General features: G+C 43.3%; 1 protein-coding gene across 1 annotated transcript in view; it reads right to left on the minus strand.

Moving 5' to 3' along the window:
• Positions 1–14,117: 14,117 nt before the first annotated feature.
• The window catches only part of LOC137363800 (probable G-protein coupled receptor 139), a gene marked incomplete at its 5' end in the record, with an annotated part of 28,745 nt that continues 25,163 nt past the window's right edge, over positions 14,118–17,699 (minus strand). Inside the window, one exon of the mRNA XM_068027359.1 lies at positions 14,118–15,016. Within this exon, the coding sequence (XP_067883460.1) occupies positions 14,118–15,016 (899 nt within the window). The remainder of the gene's footprint in view (positions 15,017–17,699) is intronic.

A 17,699-nucleotide genomic window follows, 5' to 3' on the forward strand; every position in this document is an offset into this window, starting at 1 on the left:
ATTTCCCATAAGAAAATAATAATGCTGCTGTTGTAAAATATATTTCATGTTGCATTATATTCCACGTGCCTGAAAGGAAACAATGAGAAAAACAACCAATGCTGTAACTCAGATTTATATGTCCTTAATACAAGAACAATGCATTGTGCTTATCGCTAAGCAACGCACTTTAGAAGGGCTACCAAAGCCTTCGAGAGGGTGCAAAGGCGATTTACTGGAATGGACTTGGAATGACGGAACGCAGTTGTGTCTAGAAAGCAGAATATTTGGGCTTGCTTTTCCTAAAGCTGGGAAGGTTTAGAAGAGAGTTAATCGAAGTTTCTAAAGTCATGAATTGTATTGGCAAGCTGGATTTTGTGGTCAGCGGCAAGGTGGTGGTGGTGGCTGCTAAAAAAGTGTAGTGCCATACCCGAAACGAGATATTTAACTTCTTCCTGCAGCATGGCCTCCTGATAGGAGGAGCAGTGAGGCACTTCTTTGAAGAAAAACATTCTGGGTCTGCCATGCCCTTCTGGAAACCTCCTGAGTTGAAAGCACACCCATTCAGATTAGTATTCAGCTCAGAGGCAGGTAGGTGTTTTATAATGATTTATAAACCTTTTAAATACGCTTCAACTATTGTGAAATGGTTTACAATTGTTTTCTGATCTTGGCATATTTTAATGTACTGAAAAGAAATTTAACACTTCTAGAAAACTTACAATAAATGATAAAGTGCACTGGACAATATGTATACAAGTTGAACTGAGTAACATGAACTATTATTTGAAAAGGCAGATAGAAAATAAAGGTGCCATAAGTTTAGTGATGAAGATTATGCGCAGACTCATCAATTAGGTTTATTGGCATCAGTAAGTGTATGGCACCCAACAATGTTCACAGAGCTTGTAGCTGCATTCAGAACAATTCCACAGACCACAGATCTTTGGGGGGGGGGTGGTGGTGGGGGGACGGGGTGGGGAAATGACTGATTTAATGCAATCTGCAAAGGTTTGTGGTGGTCTTGGACTTTTTTGATTTCAATTAAGATTTAAAATATAAAATGTTATGTAATGAAGGTCTTGTTTGTGGGTAGTGTTACGACCGAGGCAGGAGGAGTGCACTGCTCTCGTCCCCCTTCTTCACATTTCAGAACATATTATTTTACATTTTTCCTCATCATACAGCGGACTTCACAGAGTCTTTTTTGGAATTGCTGGAAAGCGAGCTGGGTTGTGTCTTTCGTCCTTACTTGACACCTCAGCAGCTGACATGACTATCCCATTCCACCACACTGACACACAGCCAGAAAGTGTGTGGGTTTTGTGCCCATTGCAGCTGCTGGACTTGTCCAATCACTCCGCCCCTGTACCCAGGGTTCCATTTCTGTCTTCAACTTGAGTCATGTGACAACCAGTAACATTGTTGCCAATCCGGTTCCCTCAATGCCTCAATGTCAATGTCCCTGATGACTCTCTTTAAAAAAAAGATCTGGCCTAATATTAATTCAGTTTAACTTTAAATTCACTTAAAATATTTTGACAAAAAAAGAGTCACTTTCATAAAAACAGGTTGATGCGAAGTCAAACGGTCGGAGCAGAAAGGGCTGTTTTATGTGGTTGTAATGATCTCTTACCTGCACGCCATAGAGTGGAGGTGTGAAATTGTTTTCAGTGAATGAAAACTGTCTCCAAATGTATCATGCAGGCTAATAAGGAATGACAAACTAATATTTATTTGACACGTATTTTTATAGTAATTTGGCTCATAATGCCTTGGAACATTTATTGACCAGCGGTGTTGCAGCCTTTCTGAAGGATATTAACGAGTATGAAGAGAGGGCCATGCAGCGGGTGGGAATCAGCAATATTGTCATTGGGTTGTCACCTGGTGGAGAGAGCGATGTTTTCCGAGTGGATAAATTGCATCAACATTGGAGCAAAATAATTCCACAGGGCTATGAGATTAGAGCAGGAAGATGTTACTGACTAGATTGTTCAATAGAGAGCCAGCATGGATTCGATGGGTTGAATGGTTTCCTTTTGTGCTCTGATGACACAAAAGGAGCACCTGTATTGCAGGGTACCCCGTTAATTCCAATGGATGTGAAGGACTGATACCCGTAGAGAGAGTAACATTGATATTTTCCGGGTAGCAGTAGGTAGCGGGAGAAGGCGCTGGTACCTGGCTGGAAGAGGGGCCAATTCTAGCGGATAGGGATTGGTGACTTCCTGTGCAGGAAGATGTTGATCATTCAGAGTAATGGATCAATTTCTAAGAGGGTGAAGTGCTGATAGCTTCCAGGCAAAGACAGACTTCCTGGGGAGAGAAAGGTGAATTTCCCCGAGGCGCTCGAGGGGTGGAACTAATACTTAAATGGGTTGCAGCACATATCCACGGTGAGTAAAGGACACGTTTTGGATGCGAGCAACACCCCACGGAAAAGGGCAGTGGCCAATTTCCATCTGGAAAGGGGCGAATTTATGCAGAGGGGAACAATTAATTGTGGCAGGGACCGTGGATTATTCCGTATGGGGAGGGGTGGTGGGCGTGCTCGTGGAAGCAGAAAGTCTGCTGTGAACCCAGGTTGGACGTTGTTGTCGGAGCTTGAAGGGTTCAAGGAATGATACCTTAGAGAGGGGGGACAGACATTCGCTACCCACGGGGCTGGGAGCTGTCAACCACATAGAAATGCTGTTAACCAAATAAGGATATGCTAACACCAGCAGGGTGGAGGTAAGATTCTGAGTCCCTAGGTTGGGACTGGAGTTAACATGTACTTTGTCGGAAGAGTTGCTACGCTAATGAGGGCCTGATACCCGCGGGAGCATAGGAGCTAATTCCCACAAGGGCCACAGCCTAATTGGCGTGGAGGAGGAGCTAATACATACGGGGAGAAGAGCTCACAAACGCAGTGATAAAGATGAGCAGATGCTCGTGGTTAATACAGACTAAATACACGTGCGAGCGGCGTTGATACAAGGGAGGGGTGGGGACGTGCTCAGGTGGGGGGAGGAACTGATAGGCAAGTGGTGCTGGGGGAGTGCTGTGTTGGGGTGATAAGTGATGATACCTCTGGATTGGGAGAGGAGTTGAAACAAGCGTGTGGAGCGTTGCAGACAGACAAGTCGATCTGATATCCTCGTTTGGTGTGTGCAACTCGAGGGTGTGGAGATTAGCTGATTGGGACCTGCAGATCTAAACATGTAGCCACAATCCACGCATGGGGAGTGGCACTGATACACGCGGTGCTGGGGGGAGAAAAATAAATCTGTGGGTTATGGAAGAGGATTTGATGCCCACGAGTGGGGAGAGGATTTTATGCCCAAGGTGGGAAGAAGAAGTGATGCCCTTGGGTGGGGCAAGGCGCTGACACATGAGAGGGGCTGATGCCCACGTGGAATGAAACGTGATGATATCGAGGTTTTGTTTCATTATCGGCGGGACAAGAGGTTATTTGGGAAAACCTGGTGGACATTACTAACACAAGGATATATTGGCCTTGGAAGAACAGCGACATCTTTCTATAGATCGATTCCTCAGATAAAAATGTTTTTTGTGATATAAAATTAAGTAGTATGGGCCTGTACTCTCTGGAGCAGGGTTGTCAAACCTTTTTTGTATAGGAAGCCACCTTACAATTATTGTCTTACATTGTGGGCAATAATACAATTTCGGAAAGGTAAAAGCATAAAAATGCACCTGACTGTTAATCAAAACAAAGGCAAATGTGCTTTTTTGCGAAGAAGATTTAAATCATAGATTAACTTATTCACTTACTTTTCCTTCATGCTGTTGGACACTGATTTAGTGCGATACCTGTTTTTTTTTTCTTTTCCTTGCACAACTAGCCAATGTCTGTATGCACATTTGTTGTAGCAGTTTGGACTATTCTGGAGAGATGCCCATCTGTTACGAGTGGTCTTGATCACTCTCTCTCCATCTCTTTCTCTCTCTCTCTCCGTGTCCCTGTGTCTCCACTTCCAGTGTCCCTCCTCTCCGTGCCCCCCCCTCTGTGTTCACCCCTCTCCGTGTTGTTGCCTGTCGTGTAGTCCTTGCTCTCTGTGACCCTCCTCTCTCTCTCTCATTCTCTTACTCTGCATCCCTTCTCTGTCTCTGTCTGTCGCCTCTCCATCCTTCTATGTCCACCTTTCTCTCCCTCTCTCATACCCCACTCTCTCTCTGTCCTTCTTTCTGTCCCTCCTTCCCTCTCTCTGCCCCCCGGTCTCTCTCTCTACCCTCTCTCTGCCCCTCTCTCCTTGCCTCCCTCTCTCCCATCCCCTTTCCCATCCCCTCTCTCTGCCCCCTCTCTCTCTCTCTCGCATTCCCCTCTCTCTCTGCCCCCAAGATCTGTGTCCTCCCCTATTCTCCTTCCCTCTCTCTCTGTCCCGCTGGTTCTCGCTCTGACAGATAGGGCGGCACAGTGGCGCAGTGGTTAGCACCGCAGCCTCACAGCTCCAGCGATCCGGGTTCAAATCTGGGTGCTGCCTGTGTGGAGTTTGCAAGTTCACCCTGTGTCTGCGTGGGTTTCCTCCGGGTGCTCCTGTTTCCTCCCACATGCCAAAGACTTGCAGGGTGATAGGTTAATTGGCCATTCTAAATTGCCCCTAGTATAGGTAGGTGGTAGGGAAATATAGGAACAGGTGGGGATGTGGTAGGAATATGGAATTAGGGTTGGATTAGTATAAGTGGGTGGTTGATGGTCGGCACAGTCTCGGTGGGCCGAAGGGCCTGTTTCAGTGCTGTATCTCTAAAAAAATAAATAAAACGCTCAGCAGATGGTTGGTCAGTTTTTAAATTAACTCGCGCTGCCAGTTTTCACGGCTGCCAGGTTTGAGAGCGGGAAAAGCCGTTTCTGAAGTTTGGACAATTTCGTGTATTCTAGCGGGCTTTTAAAAAATACCAACCCCGCCGGAATACCCCGAATCTGAAAAATGTTAGGGAAGTGTTGTTCCTGATCGAAACATCTGTCATCTATGAAAATGACTTGCAACCTTTTTATTAAAGCCAGTTTTCAAGAAGAAGCCATTGGGAATTGTTTTTATCCGTGAACTTACCAGTCACGGCGCCCTGGCGAGGATGAGGATTGGCCTTGTGCATTCTACATCTGCGGGCTTCATTCTGGATCACAAGCCTGCGCTAGAGTTTGGAAGAATGAGGGGTGATCACATTGAAAGGTGCAATATTGTTCAATGGCTTGACTCTTTAGATGCTGCAAGTGTGTTTCCACTGGCGAGAGATTCTAAGGCTAGGTGTCATTGTCTCACAATAAAGGATTTAAGCCAAAGGTGAGCAGAACGCTTTTCAGTGAGAGAATTGTGCATCTTTCGAATTTTCTGCCCCAGAAGTTTATGCATGTTCAATTGCTGTGTAAATTTAATACTGAGATTTTCATTATGAAGACTATCAAGAGACATGGCAGTGAAGCGGGAAAGTGTTTTTGACGTTGAAGCTCAGCCATGATCTTATTAAATGGTGGAGAAAGTTGGAGGGTCTGTATGCCCTGCTGTTATTTCTTGCTGTTTTATAAGAAGAGACAGCAAACACTCAACAATATGAATGGTGTGCTGGAACAGTGAGACGTGGCAAACCAGGACAAGTAGAGGACGCTGTTAAAGCACATAGGCTATTGTTCTTTGTGCTTTTTGTTTAAGAGAGGCATGGAACACAAAAGTAAGGACATTATGAAAGCCTTTAGAATGCATTGCATAGGTCTCAGCTGGAGTACTGGGACCAATATTGGACAGAATAATTTACACACAGTGAAGGGAAAACACATCGTCCAAACAATCAACAGAGCTGAGATCAATATCCTTCTGGAATGACTGTTAGTGCTGTTAGGGAGGTTTTAATCCAATTTGGAAAGTGGTGGGCCAATTGAATGCAATAGAAAGAAGAAACAAAAGCAAAGTTCACCAAAGGATTATGAGAGACAGGTACCTTTGGAATAAGAAATAGTAATGTATCAGATTGGTTCAGAATAAGGTCTGAAATCAATTTACTGTGCATGCATGTTAACACACAGAAGGTGCTGAATAATGCTGGTGAACCTCAGGCGCAGGTAACGAAATGGAAGTGTGATGTCATGAAAATGGAAACCTAACTCACAAATGGACAAGACTAGTTAGTAAATATTCTTGGATACAAGGTGTTCGTGAAAGATGGGAATGAACGAGATGAGGAGTGGTTGCAATATAGATTAAGGAGAATACTACAGAGCTGGAGAGAAAGGATGTTTCCGAGGGGCCAAGAACAAAATCCATTGGGTTAGAGTTTGGAAATAATAGAGGTACAGTATAGCCAGTATTCCATAGGCCATCAAGTTAAGGGAAAAATATCGAGCTCCACATTTTCAAGGCAGTTGCAGAGATGTGTAAAACAATGTGGTAGTGAAGTTTGATCATTTTAATATGGATGTGGAAATAAATACAGTAAATATGGACAGAGAGGGGAATGGTTTTTGATGTGTGTTCAGCAACATTTTATTGATCAGCACCTTCCTGGTCCAACAGGAAGAAGGCATTGCTGTCATTGCAATCTTTATTAACCTTACTCCCATCACTCCATATATGAGATATCCGGAGACAAGATTTGTGTGGACACATTATCCAGTCTCCCTCTCTCCTTTTTTGTCAAGCATTTGGAGCCCAGAGCTGTGCACACACTCATCGGGCCTGAATCTCTCCATCCCTCCCTCTACATATCTAGTCGATGGACACCCCCTGCTCTGTGCATGCCTTATCTAGCCTTCAACCCACTATATGTCTATTATATTCAGCTTAGCGTTTACACACTATACATCCAGCCTCCTTGCTTCTATATGGCCTGTACCTGAAGCTCAGAGCTGTACGCATTCCATATTTACCCTCCCTCCATCTCTATGTATATCTGGTATCCTGAGCCAGGAGCTTTCCCACTCCATTTCCAGCCTCCCTCCTCTAGTTATCTGGTGTCTGGAACATGGACCTGTGTGGACTCCTTACCCAGTTTCCATTCCTCTCTCCATCGAGATATCTATTATTTGGAGTCCTAAGCTGTACTGACTCCTTATCCAGCTTTCTTCCACCTGCAGAACTAGCATCTGGAGGCCAGTGCTCTGAACATTCCTTTTCCAGCCACCCTCACACTCTCCATATACCTGGTATATATGCAGACTCCTTATCTGGTCTTTTCCCCATCATCGAAATATCTACCATCTGGAGAACAGGTTATTGCACGCTGCAAATCCAGCCTAGCACACTCACCTATGTATATAGTATCTGGAGTCCAGAGCTGTGCACGTTCCTTATCCAGTCGCCCGCATTCTCTCCCTCTATATATCGAGTATCTGGAGCCCACAGCTGCGGACACACTTGTCAAGCCTCCCCGCTCACTCAGTCTATATAACTGGTCCCTGGAGCCGACAGCTGAGCACATTCCTAATCCAGACTCACTCTCTACCCGATGTATCTTGGAATTCAGCCCAGAGCTATACACACTTCTTATCCAGACTCTCTCACCCGCTCCATCCCTCAATCGCTTTATATATTTCGAATCTGGAGCCCAGAGCTGTGCACATTCTAATCAAGCCTCCAACCTCCCATAACTGTACAATATCCTTATCATGCCCCCCGCTCTCCCTCTATATATATAGTATCTGGAGCCTGGAGCGGAGCACACACCTTGTGCCGTTTCTCTCCACACATCCCTTTATCTATTGCCTGGAGTCCAGGGCTCTGTACGTTCGTTCCCAACCTGCCTCAATGCCTCACTCTATATATCGAGTAAGTGGAGTCCAAAGCCCGTCCCGCTCACTGCAAGCCTACCTCACACTTTATATTTAGTCTTGCCCACCCAAAGCTTTGCACACTGATTATTCAGTATTCCGCCCTCTCCATATAATTCACATCTGTAACGCAGAGATGTGCGCAGTCCATATCTAGCATCCCTCCTGTCTGTACTGTGTATATCGATTATTTGGATGCCAGTGCTATGCACATTCCTTGTTAAGCTTCACTCCCTCTGTCACTTCAGGTAGTTAGTGCCTGGATCCAAGAACTGTGCACAGTCCACAGCCTGCCTCCCTCCCCTAATTTATCTGTATAGCTAGTACGTGGAATCCAGGGCTGTGCACACATTTTGCCAGCCTCCCTACTTGTGTTCTTCTCTCTATCTAGCATCTGAAGCCGAAAACTGTATACACTCATCCAGTTCCCTCATTCCCTCTATAGTTCTAGCATCTGTAGATCAGAACTGTGAAAGGACCTTATACAGACTCCTTATGTCCATATATATAACAAATATCTGTGGACATCACTTGTCCAGCCTCCATTCCCTCCCTCATTTTCATTAACTGGTATATGCACACTCGTTATTCAGCCTACCTTTCTACCTCTCTCTATGTGTTCTAGGATCTGCAGCCCACACATTAACCAGCTTCCATCCCTTCCTCTATATATTTCGTATCTGGAGCCCAAAGCTGTGCACACACCATATTCAGCCACCCTCTCCGAATCCATCTATATATCTAGTACTTGCAATCCAGGGTTCTGCATTAAGTTGCCGGCCTGCTGACGTGTCACCCCTTCTATGTCTAGTGTCAGGAGGCCACAACAGTGCACAATCATTATCGTAAAAGCAAAATATCGCAGATGCTGAAAATCTGAAATAAAAACAGAAAGTGGATGGTCACAGACCTGACACTTTAACTCTGCTCCTGTCTCCACAGATGCTGCCTGACCTGCTGATTATTTCAAGTACTTTCTGTTTTTTTGTGCACACTCATTTTCCAGTCCATTCCATTCTCTGACTTTCTAGTGTCTCAGAGCTGTGCCCGGACCTTATGCAGCCTCCATCCCTACCTTTATACTTCTAATATATGGAATTTAGAGCTGTGGACATTACTTGCCCAGACTCCATTCCTTCTATCATTTTATTTTACTGATACGTGCGGCCCAGAGCTATGCACACTCCTTATTCCGTCTACCTCCCTCTATGTATCTGTCACCCCCACTTGTGAACCTTAACCATCCTCCCTCACCTCATCTATATATATATATTGTACCTGGAGCCGACAACTATGCACGCATATTATGCAGACTTCCTCCATCCCTCGTGATCTAGTGCTCGGAGCCCAGAGCTCTACACACGACTGATTCAACCTCCCTCGCTCCTTCCCTCTATCTGCATATCAAATCAAAACATTTACAGCACAGAAGGAGGGCAATCAGCCCATTGTGTTCATGCCACCAGAAAGGGAGCCATCCGGCCTTATATCACTTTCCACCTTTTGGTCCATAGCTTTGCAGGTTACTGCACCTCAAGTGCAAATCCGAGTAACTTTTAAATATTGTGAAAGTTTCTGCCTCTTTATGCCAGATCCCCACCACCATCCGTGTGAGAAAACTTCTCCTGCAATCCCCTATCAACCTCACACCACTTACCCTACATCAATAGACGTTCGTTATGGACCCCTCGGCAACGGGGAAGAAAGCTTTCCTATCCACTCTATCCAGACCCTTTATGATTTCATATGCTTCAATCTGGTCTCCTCTGTTCCAAGGGTAAGAACTCTATCTAGCCTCATCACTATAATTCTCCAGTCCAGGGAACATCCTCGTGAACTTCCTCTGTCCCCTCTCGAGTGAAATCACATCTTTTCCATAGTGTCGTGACTAGACCTGCATGGAAAATCCCAGCTATGGCCCAACTAGTGCTGTGAACGTCCCCCTTTTAAATCACTTTATATTTCAGCAGTCCTTGCCCAGTACGGGGTATATTTCGCTCTATAGATGAAATCAAATATAAATATTTTACTTAACAGCAAAAGTTCATAATGACAATTTAGTAAAGAGTATCTCTTTGACTTTAGACACACACTGACAGTGAAGCTTATTGATACGCAGGTCTGCGTTTGGAATGTATTCAGCCAAGGTCATATGTGTATTTCGAATCAAAAATATTAATCTCAAGACATGTTTCTTTCTATTGACATCAGTGGATAAACTATATTTTATAGAGATGTGAACCACGTGCTTTACAGATAACTGATCATCAGTTTGTTGCTTTCAGTGATAAATAGCTTTTGTCTCTGTAAATTCCTTGTTTGTCTTTTGTATAATGCAATCATCCATTGATATATTCAAAAAGAGCTGCCAAGCAAGACAAATAAAGAAGATATACTGAGATAGCGAGAGCCTTGGCACTCAATCTATTATAAAGCGGTTGAGTGTCATTATCTTGCCTATTTATTTTATGTTGGCTGAAGCACAGTTACAAATGTTACAATTCGTTTTCGTGCTACTGCACCGAGAAAACAAAACACCTCAGATTTAATATTTGCTCTGCTTGATTATACATTCACAAGCTGTTTAATCTCTTGAAGAAAAATATTGAGATGTAGAATTGGCTAGAAAAACGTGAGGTAATTTCAAAGCAGTAAAGACTTTTCAGAAAGTTTTGTTTTCTGAAGATCCGCTAAAGTGTTTGTCTTAAATTTGATCAGGGATATCTTCATTTTCTTGCCTTGAAGTCGGTTGCCACACGACCCAGATGTGGCTAGTGTCCTTTTGTTGGCCTGTGAAAATTCATGGTAGATGTAGTACAAGTGGTTGCCTATTTTTAGTTTCATTTCAGTGTGAAGACAGATTTTCATTTTATTTTCCTTTTCTACTTGCCAAAAGCATTTAAACCCCAGGCAACATGTTTTCACAATCGTCAAAATGGCTGGAGTGAGGAACATAGAAACATAGGAGCAGGACGAGTAGGAGGAGCAGGAGGGAAGCAGAATATCTGGAGTGAAGCGTTGTGTTCGATCCTTATCCAGCCTTTGTCCCTCCCACCCTCTGCGTATCTGGAGCCGTGACCAGTGCAATGCCTTGATTCAACCTCCCTACCTTCCTCTCTCAAAATATCTCGTATACCTGGTCTTTCAAGTCTCCCTCCTTCCCACTACATATCTAGTACCTGGAGTCCAGAGATGTGCTTATTCCATACACAGCCTCCCTATCTACCTCCCTCAAAATATCTTGCATCGGGAGCTCAGAACTGTACACTTTCCGTACAGGAACGTAGGAACAAAGAAGCAGGAGGAGGCAATTCAGCCCATCGAGCCAGCTCCTCCATTCAGTACGATCATGTATGATCATCGACTACAATGCCTTTTCCCCAGAATATCCTCAAATCCCCTAATGTCACCTGGATTTAGAAATCTGCCGATGTCTGCTTTTAACATATTCAATGACTGAGCTTCTACAGCCCTCTTGGGTAGAGACTTCCAAAAGTTCACAACCCTCTGATTGACGAACGTTCAACTCAACCCTCTCCTAAGTGGTTGCTTCCTTATTTTGAAATTGTGCCTCCTGGTTCTCGACTTCCCAAGCAGGAGAAGCATCTTACCTGTATCTACCCTGTCTACCTGTTCCTGTATTTTGTATGTATCTATGAGATCTTCGAAACTCCAGAGAATATGGACCCATTTCCCCCGTCCCTCTTCATAGGATAGTCCCGCCATCCCCGGAAGAAGTCTGGTGAACATTCGTTGCACTCCCTCTATGGCAATAAAATCCTTGCTAAAGTAAGGGGAACAAAACTATACACAGTATTCCAGGTGCGGTGTAACCAATGTTCTGCACAATTGAAGCAAGACTTCACGACTCCTGCACTCAATTCCTCTTGCAATAAAGGCTAACATTCCATAGCCTTCTTAATTGCTTGCTGCACCTGCATGTTCGCTTTCGGTGACTTGTTGACAAGGACACCCAGATCCCTTTGTACATCTACACTTTCTAATCTCTTATCATTTAAGGAATACTCTGCACATTCGATCCCCCTACCAAAGTGGGTAACCTCACATCTTTCCACATTATCTTCAATCGGCCATCTTCTTGCCCCCTCAATACGTCTTTCCACATCACCTTGAAACTACTTTGCATCTTCCTCACAACACATATTCCCACCGAGTTTTCTGTCATCCGCGAACTTGGAAATAATACATTTGGCCCGCACATCCAAATCATTGATATATATTGTGAAGAACTGGGACCCAAGCACTCTTCCCTGCGGTACCCCCTAGTCACAGCCTGACAATGCAAGAATGACCCGTTTGTTCCTACTATCCGTTTTCTGCCTGTTACCCAATCCTTAATCCATACCAGTATATTACCTCCTATCCTATATGCTTTAATTGTGGTAACCAACCTCCTATGGGCGACTTCACCAAAGGCCTTCTGAAAATCTAATTATACTACTTCCACCAACTCCCTTTTTTCAATTCTACAGTAACAACCTCAGAAAACTCCAACAGGGTCGTCCAACATGATTTACTGTTCATAAATCCATATTGACTATGCCTTATAAGATGGTTATTATCCAGCTGTCCATTTATAACATCCTTTAGAATAGATTCTAGCATTTTCCCAACGACTGATGTAAGGCTAACAGGTCCGTAATTCCCTGTATTCCCTCTCCCTTTCTTCGTAAACAGTAGGGTGATATTTGCGACCTTTAACTCTGCAGGAACCGCTCCAGAACGTATAGAATTTTAGAAGTTGATCAGCAATGCATCCGCTATCTCCATAGCTACCTCTTACATCGCTGTAGTATGTAGATGATCAGGCCCTGGGGACTTATTAACCTTCAGCCCTATTAATTTCTCCAATACAACCCTCATACTAATAGTAATTTCCTTCAATTTCTAATTCTGGGAGATTTCTTGTATCGTCCTCAGGGAAGACAAAGACAAACTAAGCATTTAGCTCTCTGCCATTTCTGTATTCCAAATTATAAATTCTCTCGACTCTGCCTGTAATGGACCAACATTTCTCTTAGCCAAACGTTTCCTTTTCCATACCTGAGGACAGTTTTAACGCCCGTTTTTATGTTTTTATTTTTGTTCGCTCACATACATATTCTATTCTCCTGTCTTTATCAGTTTCTTAGTCCTCCTTTTCTGGATTCTAAAATCCTCCCAATCCTCAGGTTTGTTGCCGTTTCTGGCAATTTTAAAGGCATTTTTAAAAATCCTATACAATTCTTAACCTCCTTTGTTATCCACGGTTCACTGCCTTTATTTTTGGGGTTCTTGTGCTTTGAAGGAATGTATAGTTGCTGTAAACTATGTAACATTGATTTCAAGACTTTCCATTGCATATGTACTGCCATACTTTTTAATACATTTTCCCAATCCAGTTCAGCCAATTCGCCCCTCATACCTTTATAATTTACTTTGTTTAAACTGAACACCTTGGCTTCAGATTGAACTATCCCACTTTGCAACATCATGTGAAATTCTATTGTATTATGGTCACTCATCCCTAAAACTTATTTTACAACATGATTATTAATTAGCCCATTCTCATTGCATAATATTAGATCTAAAATAGCATGTTCTCTCGTCAGCACCTCAACATAATGCTCTAGAAATCCATCCTGAACACACGCCAGAAACGCGTCCTCCAGCCTCTCTCCCTTCCTCTTTCTATATAGTTTAGATTGAGGCTGAAGCTTCTCACCATTTTCTTTCCTTCTATTATCTGCTGTTCTTGTTGTTTTCTTTTGTTTATCCTTGTTGTTGATGGGGCTGCCTGTGTTACTTTTCCCTCCTGCACTCTCTCAGCTCTCCGTGAGTTGAGAGTGGTGAGGAGCTTGCAGCCGATATGCCCCGCCTCCTGTCTATTGTGTCATCACCATGGCGTCCAGGCTGTGCCCTCATCAAATCATGGTGTCGTTAATGAGAGTAGGCCCCATCCAATTAATCTCTTCCTGCCATCACCATGGAGATCTGGAAGCGGCTCCAAAAATGTATCAAAATTGTGTGAAGCCCTGTTCCCTCAGCTCGCCCACAAACGTGCGTTGTTAGCTACTTGGCCGGGCTTGCATTCCACTTTGTCAACTACAAGACAGGCCCCAATATCACTGTGTTGCCATAGTGACAGACCCTACTGCTCTGCATGGCAGAGATCTAGATTACAGAAGCAAAATACTGGGATGCTGCAAATCTGAAATTACATCAGTGAATACTGGTTATATTACACAGGGACAGTTATTATGAAGTTTGACTCGACACCAGGAAGGATCTATATGATTGACACCTTCGGGGAGAGTTTGTTGAAATTAGGCTGGTTTCAGTTCTGATGCTGGTTAGTCTACAATTTTTCTGATCATTTAATTAATTTAACAATTCGAGTAAAGGGATATTTCACAACATTCTTGAACTGCTCTCGGAACTTCGCCTGTGTCACGGCATAAATACAAGTGTGTGTGCAACAACTCAGAAGCTGCAGCATGAAACCCATTTCTTCCACAAAATCAGGTAACCATACAGACTGATACCCCAAACCCCACATTCTGGCCCATATATAATAGAGCATTAACATTGCCCATAACAGTATGAAATTCCCCGAGATAACTACGAGCAGAATAATGGATTTCCTTCGGCTCTGCATCTCTGGGTCTCTGGGACTCTCCCCTCTGCTGTGACCTCGGAGTCTCCTGCGTACTTTGCTGCTCACTAAAATGTGGCTAACGGTGAATGCGTTGAACAGCAGAATCAGAAAAAATGGGACACAAGGGTTTAGAATGTGATGAAGGAACTCAATCGTTGTCCAGGCTGGAGAGAACCAAACATCAACTGTTACAAAACAAAACCAGGGCGTGTTCGCTAACCGATAGTGATCTGTTAACATGAAATACCAGAAAATGTTCTTTAAACAACTCAGCACAGTCACTGTTCCCAGGACCACAATCGCCGTTTTCTCGGTGCAATATTCAATTCTCAGATTCTGGCGACAAATGGCCACAAATCGATCAAAGGTGAAAGTGACGGTGAACCAGACAGAACAATCTGTGGTTGCAAAGAGCAGGACAGCATGGATATTACACCCACGGATGGACTCCAAGAAAATAAATTGTTTGTTATAGACAATTGGAATGTGCCTCAATATCAGGTCGAATATAATGACCAGTAGATCTGCCGCTGCCATGGCCATCAGGTAGTGAGTGACACATTTGGAGAGACCACACTTTCCTCGAGACAGGATCACAATCGTTACTAAGTTAACTGTAAGGAAGGGTAATACACAAGGAAAATACATATCAACCTGGGAAGACAGTTATCAGTTTCACTTATTACGTTTTGAAATTTAAAAACGTGCTACAGTCTCCAGTAATGTATTGAAATGATTGTACATGAAAGAAGAAACGGAAGTTCTCTGATATGGTAGAAGGCAGAAGAGATCAATTGATGAAAGAATGAAAGAGAAATTATTGAACTCAATTTTGATCATAATCCCATCCTCCCTTCTTTCCCTGACTGGCTTATAAAACTGTTTTATATTTAAATACTCCCAAATCTCATAAATATTACCATCTTGAAACATTAATTCTGTTTTTTCATCCACAGATGCTGCCAGAATCACAGAGTTTTTGCAGAGCTGAAGGAGGCCATTTGCCCCATCGTTTCTGTACTGGTTCTCTGAAAGAGAAATTCCCTCAGTCCCATTCCCCTGCCTTCTCCCCATAACCATGCACATTCTTATTTTTTTTAATTAACTGTCTTATTCCCTTTTGAATGCTTCAAGTGAACCTGCCTTCACCACGTTCTCAGACAGCACATTCCAGACCTTAACCACTCACTGCATGAAAAAGATTTTCCTCATGTCACTTTTGCTTCTCTTTCCAAATAATTTAAATCTGTGCCCTCGTTCTCGATCCTTTCATGAGTGGGAACAGTATCTCTCTATATACCTTGTCCAGAACCATCATGATTTTGAATACCTCCATCAAATCACCTCTCAGACTTCTCTTCTCCAAGGAGCATAGTACTAACTTCTCCAATCTATTTTCAGAACTGAAATTCCTCATTCCTGAAACCATTCTCATGAATCTTTCCAACGTCCTCACGCCTTTCCTCAAGTGTGCCGACCAATGTTTGACACAATACTCCAGCTGAGGCTGAACTAGTGCCTTATACAAGTTTCATATACTGTATGCTTTATTAACTGCTTTCTCAACCACTTCTGCCACCTTCAATGAATTATGGACATATACACCAAGGTCCTTCTGCCCCTGCACCCTCTCTAGAATTGTGCCCTTTATTGTATATTGTCTCTCCATGTTCTTCATGACCAAACAAATCACCTCAGATTTCTCTGCATTCAAGTCCATATGCCACCTAAGTGCCCATTCCACCAATTTGTCTTTGTCCTATTGAAGCTCTACAATATACTCCTCACAGTTCACAATGCTTCCATGTTTCGTATCATCAGCAATATTTGAAATTGTGCCCTGTTCACCAAGATCTACGTCATTAATAGATATCAAGAAAATCAAGCGTCCCAACACTGATCCCTGGGGTAATTGACTACAAACCTTCCTCCAGCCTGTAAAACATCCATTAACCACTATTCTTTGTTTCCTGTTACGAAGCCAATTTCGTATCCATGTTGATACCGTCCCTTTTATTCGACGAGCTACAACTTTGCTCACACGTTTGTTGTGTGGCACTGTATCAAACGCCTTTTGAAAGTCCATGTACACCACCTCAACAGCATTGCCCTCAACAACCCTCTCTGCTAAACCCTCAAAAACTCCAGCAAGTTAGCTAAGCATGATTTTCCCTTAGGAAATCCATGCAGGCTTCCTTAACTAAGTCGCATTTGTCCACGTGAGTATTGATTTTGTCCCGAATTATTTTTTCTATAAGTTTTCCCACCACCCAAGTTAAACTGTCTGACCTGTAATTGACATGCTTATCTTTACATCCTTCTTTGTACAAGGGTGCAACTTTTTCAATTTTTCAGTCCTTTGGCATAACCCCTGAGTCTAAGGAAGACTGAAACATTATGGCCTGTGCCTCTGCGATTTCTACCCTCACTTCCCTCAGTATCCTTGGATGCATCTCATCCGGCCCTGATTCTTTATCCACAATTAGTTCATGCAGCCTAACTAATAATTCCTCTAATCAAATTTAAATCCCTCTAGTGTCTGACTTACCTCCTCTTTCAACATTGCTGCATTTTCTTCCTTGGTAAAGACGGGTGCAAAGTATTAATTTAATATCTCAGCCCTCTTCATCCATGTGTAAATCCCCTTTCTGGTCTGTAATCGGCCCAGTCCTCTTTTTAGTACCCCTTTACTATTTGTATTCTGTAAAAAGGTATGGAATTTCTCTTTATGCTAGCTGCCAGTCTCTTTTCATGCTCTCTCTTTGCTTCTTTTATTTGCTTTTTGACTTCCCCTCTGGAACTTTTATATTCAGGCTGGTTTTCAATATTATTTTCTCCATGGCATCTGTCATAACACACTTTTTCTTCTTTATCTTAATCTCTACCTCTTTGGTCTTCCAGGGAGCTCTGGCTATACTTTTTCCCATTCAAGGGAATATACTTTGACCGTGCCCGAACTAAGTCTTCTTTGAAGGTAGCCCATTATACATCTACCAATTTTCCTGCCAGCTTTCGACTCCAATTTTTTCGCCCAGCTACATTCGTACCCCATTAGACTTGGCCTTCACCCAGTTAATTATTCCTACCCTGGATCGTTCTTTCTCCATTTCCATAGTTACCCGAAACCTTCTGATGCAATGATCACTATCCCCTACATGCTCCCCTACTGATCATTGATGCACTTGGCCCACATCATTCCCAAGAACCAGAACTAGCAGTCCCTCCTTTCTTGTTGGACTAGCAACACACTGGTGCAGAAAACTTTCCCAAACACACTCTAGGAATTCTTGACCTTGA

Source organism: Heterodontus francisci, unplaced genomic scaffold (assembly GCF_036365525.1).
Source record: "Heterodontus francisci isolate sHetFra1 unplaced genomic scaffold, sHetFra1.hap1 HAP1_SCAFFOLD_92, whole genome shotgun sequence".
Classification (NCBI taxonomy): Eukaryota; Metazoa; Chordata; class Chondrichthyes; order Heterodontiformes; family Heterodontidae; genus Heterodontus; species Heterodontus francisci.